Consider the following 9,658-nt stretch of genomic DNA (forward strand, 5'->3'; position numbering starts at 1 on the left):
TATTTGTTATTACTCAACATTGATAATAATAATAATAATAATAATAATAATAATAACTATTATTATTATTATTTCCCGTTGTTATAATTTATTATATCCCCCTTATAATTTAATAATAACAAATAACAATACAAATTCTATGATTAATATTAATAATCATAAAAATGAATAACATGATAAAGAAGTATTAATAATAATAATAATTAGTGCTCTCAAACGATTAATCACGATTAATCGCATCCAAAATAAAAGTTTTTTGGAACTACTTCATAGCTATGTTTGAAGAACAATTAACCAATAATAATAATAATTTATAAGTAGTAGTACTATTATTATTATTATAATTATTAATGGTTTATTTATTGATCTTTGAACATATAGCTATGAGGTAGTTCAGAGCTGACCACATATTTATTATAGAATTTAGAGTAGGATTTTGAACCAATGAGATTTCACTTTGGATGGACAAGCCAGGGCTACAAAATAGAAACCAAGCAACAATTGTCGTTTTCGTTCATTGCTTGTGATTCTTGTGGCAAGTGAGGAGAAACACTCTACCTCTGTTGGAGTTACTGTAATTCTCTAACTCTGTAATTTTGAGGGTGAAATTGTCTTTCTTCTGATGTTCAGGGCATCTCCATGACCCAGAGGATCAGCCCATGCTCTAGCTTAGCTAGCAGCACAGCGTCGCCCCCTCCTGGCAGCCCCTGCTCTACGTTGCCCGCTGGAGCTCCGGGTAACATGGGCACCAGAGACTGTGCTTACGGATCCATCACGAGTCCCACCTCCACCCTGGAGAGCCGAGACAGCGGTATTATAGGTGAGAGACATTCTGTAGCTTGTTTTAGGAACAGAAATGAATGCTAATCATTGATGTACAAATACAAAAATGACCGTTCAAAAATGTCTCTGTTTCAAATCTCTCGTTGCTTTCTTGCAGCAACGCTCACAAGTTACTCAGAGAATGCCGAGCATGGAGGTAAACACAGCGAGGGCTCTCGGGGCAGCCTGAAACTCTGGCAGGCACAGAAGTCAATGGGTGCAGACTCTTTTCTTTATCGGGTGGATGAAAACATGGCCGCTTCCACATACAGCCTCAACAAAATCCCAGAGAGGAGTCTGGAACATTCCGTCTCTCACTCCGCCCACTCCATCCCCCTCTACCTCATGCCCCGCCCCAACTCTGTGGCTGGTAAGTTTCAGTTTTTAATTTATGGCTATGTTCAGAATACTGTATGAATATGTCAGAATACTACATGTCTATAAGTATTATGTGAAATATAAGTGTGCAGTATGCATACTGTATAATTATTTACAATTTTTATTCAACTTTTGGCAGTCAAGTCAAACAGTGAGTCAAGAAAGACGCTGAAATTGCACTTGACAATGTTTCCAGTCTCATTGTAAACTGGGGGATCCAGTGTCCCACACGGTGTGCTCTCAAATTTTGGCAGTTATAGTTGAAAATTTGCATATTGTGTACAGTATACATACTGCCAAAATAGTACTAGGAGTATTAGTAGTTTGCCAGTCCGAACATACCTTATTAGAATAGATTAGATTCAACTTTGTCACTGCAGAGTAGTACAAAGCCAATGAATCACAAAAGCGTCTTACCAATATAAATTAAAATATAGAAATAAATTAAATATAGAAATGTGCCATCTGAAATTTTCTTCTAAAATTTGCATTTTTATCAGGCTCCTATGTTTAGGTTCAGTAATTTTACTTTAATGACAATGTATAGGTCCTTGTCTGTGCCATTAAAGTGAAATAAATTAACAAATATAGGAGCCTGATAAAAATGCTAATTTTAGGTAAATTTCAGACAGCACTTAGAGCCTTTTGCATCTGAACTTTTCAAATGTTTAAATAATTTAATTGTTAATATAAATAATAATTATTAAATTGATAATAATAATAATAAATTAGCTGAAATGATAATATAATATAATATACTATACTATAATAATGCATCTGCAATGAAAATAAGACTGAATTTATGTGATCATAATTTGTTTAGCCCACAATTAGTCTACTATACTATATTACATAAATTAAATTTGGTTATAGTTTAGGCTGCTTAACAATGTTACATCATATTCTTAACAATAACTATTATTATTATTATTATTGCTGCTGTTGATATGGTTATAAAGAATGATAAGAACTATCATTTGTTAACCTAACAGTAGGCTGCATAAATAAACAAATGATGGTCACATAAATTAAATTATTAAGCATGTCTTGTTCAATCAGATTTTAGAGGTGGGACTATCCGTTTTATAAACATTCAGTTTACTTTATCTTGGCAATTCCTTCTAGAATATATGTGCCTATACCTATATTGCTTTGCTTCCTTTGAGTCATTTCAGTAACTCAGTATTTTCATTTCAGTTGTTATTTAACCCTAGATTAACTGTAAAATGGCAGAAACCTCCATATTATGCTGAGCTAGTCAAAACTCAGTCCAGCATTCAAATCCCGTTAGTTACAAACAGTCACATTCATCTTTCACCGCGCGTGAATATTTGCAGTCAGCTCTGTGTGAAACTCATTCAGCTGAGGCTCTTTGAACACTTCTGTTCATGAATGGTGAACTGCGGAGACAGGAAATATCCCGCATAATCCAGACTCTAAAAGTCAACAGACACGTGTTTCCAATTCCCTTAAAATGTCAAGGTCAGAAAAAGCACACAGTGATTACTGTGAGAGCTATAGAAGTGCCCCTCTTCTCAGTTTTTATGGGCTATTTGAGCTCTGGAGCGGCTCCTAGCTCCTGATGCTACCCCGTTACAACAAAGCAAGGATGTCCGTGTGAATCTCCTCCAGGTTTTATGAAGGATTTGTGGTTTGTGCTGCTGGTTTTGGATCCACATGTGAGAAAATAGTATCATACACAGTAGCCCAGTTCAATGTACTGTAATTTTTTTTTTCCCCACTGTCAACTTTGGATTTTTGAAGGTTTGCTAGAAGAAATGTCCAAAATAAAGTAAATTCAATGTTTATAAAATCTGAACACAAGCAAGCTTAATTTAATTAATGTGACCATCACTTGTTCAGCCTACAGTTAAGTTACCAAATGATATTGCTTATTCTTTATAATTACGATAACAACTACATCAATAATAATAACTATTATTTATTTACTTTTTATTCATTTGTTTACTTCTTGTTTATTCATTTCAATTCAGTTCAATCTATTATTATTATTATTAGTTTTAGAATTAATGTTCATATTAACAATTTATTTATGTATTTATCTTTGAGCATATTGTTATGAAGTAGATTATTTTAATTCATCAGTCTTTCTGAATTGTTTCAAATGAAGCACCACAAAAATAAGAGAGCGTAAATACTGATAAAATTCATTTAAAGATGTACAGTAAGTGTGACGTGTGTATGAGAAGACATCTTCTCACATACTCCCAGCATGCACCTTAGTGAAGTGAAGGCAGTTGGTGGCAGCAGTGAGTGAATGACGTGATCTGTTTGTTCATCTATATTCGCATCTGTCTTTTCTCATACTCTCCTCACCTCTCTCTCGCTTTCTCTCTCCCCCTGATTTTCTTTCTTACTCATGCACGCTCACCTCTCACGCTTTTCCTGTCATTCACTCTCTTCCCTCACACTTTTCATTTCTTTCTCTTTCTATCCTCATCCCACCCACTCATTCCCTCACCTCCTCTCTGTGTGTGTGTGTGTGTGTGTGTGTGTGTGTGTGTCACTCCCTCAGTTCGTCTTTCATTCCATCTTCCCCGTTCAAAGCTGATCTCTGAGTTCAAGAAGCATTTGATTATTTTTTTTCAAACAGAAAGACTGGTATGAGTCTTGTTCTCCTTTGTTCACTTCCTGTCACATATACAGTGGGTACGGAAAGTATTCAGACCCCCTTAAATTTTTCACTCTTTGTTATATTGCAGCCATTTGCTAAAATAATTTAAGTTAATTTTTTTTCCTCATGAATGTACACACAGCACCCCATATTGACAGAAAAACACAGAATTGTTGACATTTTTGCAGATTTATTAAAAAAGAAAAACTGAAATATCACATGGTCCTAAGTATTCAGACCCTTTGCTGTGACACTCATATATTTAACTCAGGTGCTGTCCATTTCTTCTGATCATCCTTGAGATGGTTCTACACCTTCATTTGAGTCCAGCTGTGTTTGATTATACTGATTGGACTTGATTAGGAAAGCCACACGAATACTTTCCGTACCCACTGTACATACAGTACATGCACCTTCACATATGTACATAAAACCATAGATATGTATAGGTAGATGCCTTATTAGTAGCTGTTTCTGTGGCCTGATATACAGAAGCCGTCTGCCATATTGGAACAGTCAAAGATGGTCCGCAAACGCTCAAGAACAAGTTGACTGTGTCTGCAACCGTAGTTATACGCATAAATGCATATCTATATCTGCAGTAGACTTCAGCAGATGATTTTTCCAAACTATCACAACAGCACAAGACGAAGCGGTTAGCTAACACGACATAAAAAAGTTACCATAGTTGAAAAACCTGTAATACAGAGTTGATACATATTAAAAACACAAACCAGCACATTATTACATGTGAAAGGTTATCTCATTTCTTCAGGAATTTAAATTGCAGTGGGTTTTACAACCAGAGGCCGGGCAACGTTGTGGCACAACTCAAATCAAAAATTTATTTTTATTGTGAGTGACGACACGTTAACCGTTCCAAGATGGCGGACGTGTCGGTGTGTCTAGAGCGGTCGAATGTGGCATCTACCTATACATATCTATGCATAAAAATACACAAAATGTGTTGCTAGGTGGTTGCTAGGGTGTTGTTGGTGGTTTCTTATTGGCACAAATTAAAAGAACACACTGCCAAGTCTTGAATGTTCTTATCTCTAGAAGTGGCTCACGTTTCTTCCCTTTTTAAGTCTAAAGTTGTGGCCACATTAGCTAAATTTTGGTGATTTCATGGGCAAAAAGGTCAATTGTCTGTTATCAGTAGTGTAGCAATGTATGAAGCACAACTTGCACAAAAAATATTTTGCTCTTATGTGACCATTCGCTCAACAAAGGTAAATGTGGCCGCACCTTAAGTATTTTTTTAGGTGAAAATCGCTAGTCTGATCACCTAGAAAAGCATACGTTATTATATGTTTATCTTCCATATAGAAGTATCATGTAAGGACACAAACAGATCTCCATGTTCAGACCAGGTTAGAGATATGTAGATGTGCACATGTTCAGACGTTTAGTGTAAACTGCAGACGTGCCTTCTGGACCAGCGCCACGGTGGGGCTGTAAAACACCAGTTCAGTGATGGGAGCCAAAGTCATTGTGACGCATTTCAAGCGGCTGTAAATCCAGCAACACAGTCATGCCAGGCAGACAGTCGGCAGTGCAGATGGAAGTGATGGAAGTGGTGGGGTTGAGCAGGAGAAATGCTGGTGTCTGGGATATTTTTCACATTTTCACATTTCATATTTATAGATATGACCTGTTCACAACAGGAAAAATTCCTACAAAGATAACAATAACCTTGTTAGCATCCAGACCAATAGACAATAATGTTCTGTTTATTTTTAGCATGTGGTGTGGTTATGTAGTCTGTTGCTTTAAAAGCTTGAGTTCTTTGAAGTCGGGTGGATTCTGTTTGGTCAATGTTTTTATTGTTCATCAGCTGGAAAATTTTGCTCTGAAAGTGATTTCAACATTATTGTTCCTGTTTGTCATTAGCGTTTATTGTGGAATTTACTTATTACTTATTACTTATTTACTTACTTACTAATTAGAATGATTAGAATGAATAACTTTATCGTTCTAATTGAACAGGTGTGAACAGGCCTTTACACTGATGGGGATTTGATATTAATTTATTATGGTTTTACAGTAGTAACATTAAATGTAACCTTTTTCGAATTTTGTAATAACATCTTTCCCAGCTTGCTTAAAGGGGTCATAGGATGCTACATGCACTTTTACAAGTTGTTTGAACTGAAGTGTGTTGGCAGTGTGTGTACACAACCACCCTATAATGATAAAAATCCACACAGTGTTTTTTTTTTAATCTGGTTAAATGTTTTCCCCTTTTTCAAATCGAGCCGATCTCAGATGCCTGTTTGTGTGACGTCACAGGAAAATGGGCATCCTATGACCCCTTTAAAGTTTGCAAACTTTGTCATTGATATAGTGCTGCAGCCGTGACGTCAAAACCTAGAAGACTATTTTGCTACTGGTTCCTTTGAGATTTTCCTAAGGGGTTTTTCATGTCATAAGTAAAATAAGATCTGCGTTAAACCTAATTTGACGATACTTTGATATTTTGTTCTTCAATGTAAACTGCACACACTCACACCCCAAACATTCTTATGTAGTTGCTTATTAGAAACATGTTTTATAAAATAAACATAATTGCTTCAAAATTCATGTTTTACAGTATAGATATGTGTAATTCACATTGTAAAGCACAGAACATCAAAGTATCATGAAGTTATGTTTACCACAGACCTTATTTTACTCATGAATTGAAAAAAAAAAACATTATAAAAACCAATAGGAAAATCTCAAGGGAAGCATTGGCGAATTAGTCTTCCAGGTTTTGACGTCACGGCTGCAGCTCTTTAAAGTTCCTGCTCAAACACGTTGAGGTTCTCTTAGGGGAGGTTTGGTTTATATTACTAAACTGTTGTTCCACACATGTACACCAACAGGAAGCTATGGGGCCATGGGTGGGTTTCTGAAATCTGTCTTCGATTAAACACATTAGCAGAGAACGAAAGGCTTTCCTTAGTATGTGGCACCTTGCATCTTACTTTGATAGTGGCCACTTGTCCATAACGCCAGTGTTAACACTGCCACAATAATGTTAGCTGTTCTTCTGTAGTTTCAAGAGCACTCTCCAGCTGCTTTGAGGTGAGATAAACTCAGTGGCCACCCACTGTGTTCTTAATATTCTTGTGTATCAAGCCGCCATGAACTTTCCTCCTCATTAGCAAAGGAAAAGGGGCTCAAAATTCATGCATGCACTTTCATGTAAGCTAATAACAACAAGCTAAGCAAACACAGCTCTCATACAGTTTGTCAAAAGGTTTGACTCATCACTAACAACAAATACACAGTACCATGTTTTGATAGTACCATGAAATACCACTGTTTTCGTATGAAATACCTTGTAAAATAACTTGGTGTGCCATCATTTGCAAGTCGCTTCATGTAAAAGCTTGTAATGAATGAAGTTAAATACAAATACCATGGTACTTCTATAATAATTTACTGACATGGTATATATCCAAGTACAATCTGATTTTAATCTTTTACCATGGTAAATGGTTTATTAAATAAAAACACTGTCAGATTTACTTCATAGCTGAAGTTGAGGGTTGATTCATTTCTGGCGAAGTTAAACTGACAGTAAACTTATTAATGCTGTTGAAAACTTTTGGAACAACGAGCTCCTTCTGGAGCCTGTTTGCCAGAATATGTTTGCTTCTTTTTAATAGCTTCTCTTCATTCGCTTGGCTGCTGAAATGAGGAAATGCATAATAAATGGTTTCTGTTGATGAGCAAAGACAGGCTCCACTGCGCACATCTTTACGTATGCCACGACAGAACTCCAGTTCCAGCCGCTCTGGACAAGTGGACATGAGAGGTGTGTATATTTTTTCTAGATTTATTACATGTATGTGACCACATAAATTTTTATCCTTCCACTCTTCACTTGTTTCACTTCACCACCACCTTGTACTGTATATTACCAGTCACAAGTGTAGACAGACCTACTGATTCTATGTAAGTCAAGTCACAATTCTTTATATAGTGCTTTATACAATACAAATAGTTTCAAAGCAGCTTCACTGTAATAAACAGGAATATAGGAGTATTAATGTTGCAGTGTTCTTCAATTTTGAAACAAATACTGTTTTAGTTGTAAAGCAGCTCTAAAAAGACAATAGTGTCATTAGTTCAATTTAGTTCAATTTAGTCAGTTTAGTTCAATAACAGTGTGAGTATTGCAAAGTTCATTAGTTATGAAGCAAACTATAAAGCAGCTCTATAAGATAATAAAACAAAGAGAAAGAAGGATGGAATTATTATTTATTGACCAAAAATGTAAATCAAAACATTTTTTTTATTATTCAGCAGCTTGTTGGGGGTGTTGCTACTTATTTTACATGCAAAGTGAAAAGCCAATCATAACAGCCATCACTTACATATAAGGTGCAGTAGAAATACAGCCATCTTAGTCTGAGAGAGGGTGGAAAATGGTCATTTAAATCTAAATTATGACTGATTTTGGTGGCAGAACCTTGATTAACATTATAAGTGGACTTTAGGGGAAACAAAAACAGAATTCTACAAAATAATAGAATATGTCCCTTTTTAGAATGAATCTCTGCAATGTAATGTGTGTGTCTTGCCTCTCGTACATCTGCTCTCCGCTAAACACAGCATGTCCCATTAAAACCCTCAACACACACGGCAGCTCTTCCGCGGATCACTCTCCCCCCTCGTCCTGCTGTGCTCGGTTTCCCCTTTGGACTGCCGTGCCGTAATCTGTCTCCTGTCCAGATCGATGTATTGACTTCCTATTAGCATTAGCTCTGGCTCATCTGTCAGAGCTCAGCCTGCTGTCTAAAGCTCACAGTCAAGGCTCCACACATCCTAAATCATGCCAGGTGGGAGCGAGCCTTGGAGGTCTGGGTTTCCTCTCAGATTCATTCAGAACTCCAATAGCTTGAGCCACAATTCACCAAAAAACCCGTTTAGTTCAGGAAGACTGCAAGGTGACAAAGCAGTGGAGGTGGACTGTATCTGAGTGTTTATTTATACACCCTTTTCACATTTCCGAGGTTCTCAGAAGCGGAAGTCATCATAGTTGTGTAAACCTCTATAGTGGTGAACGAAAACTACAACAGATATAATTTTTGTGTTTCCATTTGATCCAAAAGCAAAAGAACAAATCCACGATAGTGTTTCTATGACCTTACAAAAGAGGAAAAAATGGAGAAAGTTTGCCATCAATTCCTCTGCCGTTGTATTAGAAACCCTCATGCAGTAGCGTTAACTAGTTTTCTGTAATTTAATGCCATACAACACAAAATGTAGTATTATAAATGTATATTTTTAAAATGAAAATTTAGTAAAATAATAGCTGGATTTACAATGTTAAAGGGGTCATATGATACGATTTCAAGTTTTCCTTTCTCTTTGGAGTGTTACAAGCTGTTCGAGAATAGATAAGATCCCTAAAGTTGCAAAGACTAAAGTCTCAAACCCAAAGAGATATTCTTTATAAAAGTTGACTCGTCCACAGGGTTGCCAGGTTTTCACAAGAAAACCAGCCCAATCGCTACTCAAAACTAGCCCAAAACTAGCCCAATTGCGTTTCGAGGGGGTCTCCAGTTAAAAATCGCATTCCAGGGGGTAAAATACAAGTTTTTTTGGCGGGGTTCCCCTGCTAAAATTCGCATTCCAGAGGATAAATATCATGTTATTGGAGTCGCTTCAACCCGCGGACATGAAAAACAACCCGCGGCAACAGTGTTAAAGTAGCCCAATTCCGAGGGAAAACCGCAGACTTGGCAACACTGCTCGTCCACGCCCTCCTAAAACGGCTCGTTCTAACATGCCCCCACATGTCTACGTCACTGTGTGGGAAGATTTGCG

The 9,658-nt window shown here is 36.7% G+C and overlaps 2 protein-coding genes across 2 annotated transcripts in view; both read left to right on the forward strand.

Annotated features, from left to right (window-relative positions):
• LOC107667741 (protein TANC2-like) overlaps window positions 1–2,841 on the forward strand; it is a 107,042-nt gene extending 104,201 nt beyond the window's left edge. Inside the window, exons 5-7 of the mRNA XM_016459462.1 lie at window positions 631–820; window positions 941–1,192; window positions 2,759–2,841. Coding sequence (XP_016314948.1) covers window positions 631–820; window positions 941–1,192; window positions 2,759–2,841 — 525 coding nt within the window. The remainder of the gene's footprint in view (window positions 1–630; window positions 821–940; window positions 1,193–2,758) is intronic.
• Window positions 2,842–7,564: 4,723 nt separating this feature from the next.
• The window catches only part of LOC107667760 (protein TANC2-like), a 22,601-nt gene continuing 20,507 nt past the window's right edge, over window positions 7,565–9,658 (forward strand). The window contains exon 1 of the mRNA XM_016459482.1: window positions 7,565–7,640. Coding sequence (XP_016314968.1) covers window positions 7,589–7,640 — 52 coding nt within the window. The 5' untranslated portion in view covers window positions 7,565–7,588. The remainder of the gene's footprint in view (window positions 7,641–9,658) is intronic.

Source organism: Sinocyclocheilus anshuiensis, unplaced genomic scaffold, assembly GCF_001515605.1.
Source record: "Sinocyclocheilus anshuiensis isolate Anshui unplaced genomic scaffold, SAMN03320099.WGS_v1.1 scaffold1563, whole genome shotgun sequence".
Taxonomy (NCBI): Eukaryota; Metazoa; Chordata; class Actinopteri; order Cypriniformes; family Cyprinidae; genus Sinocyclocheilus; species Sinocyclocheilus anshuiensis.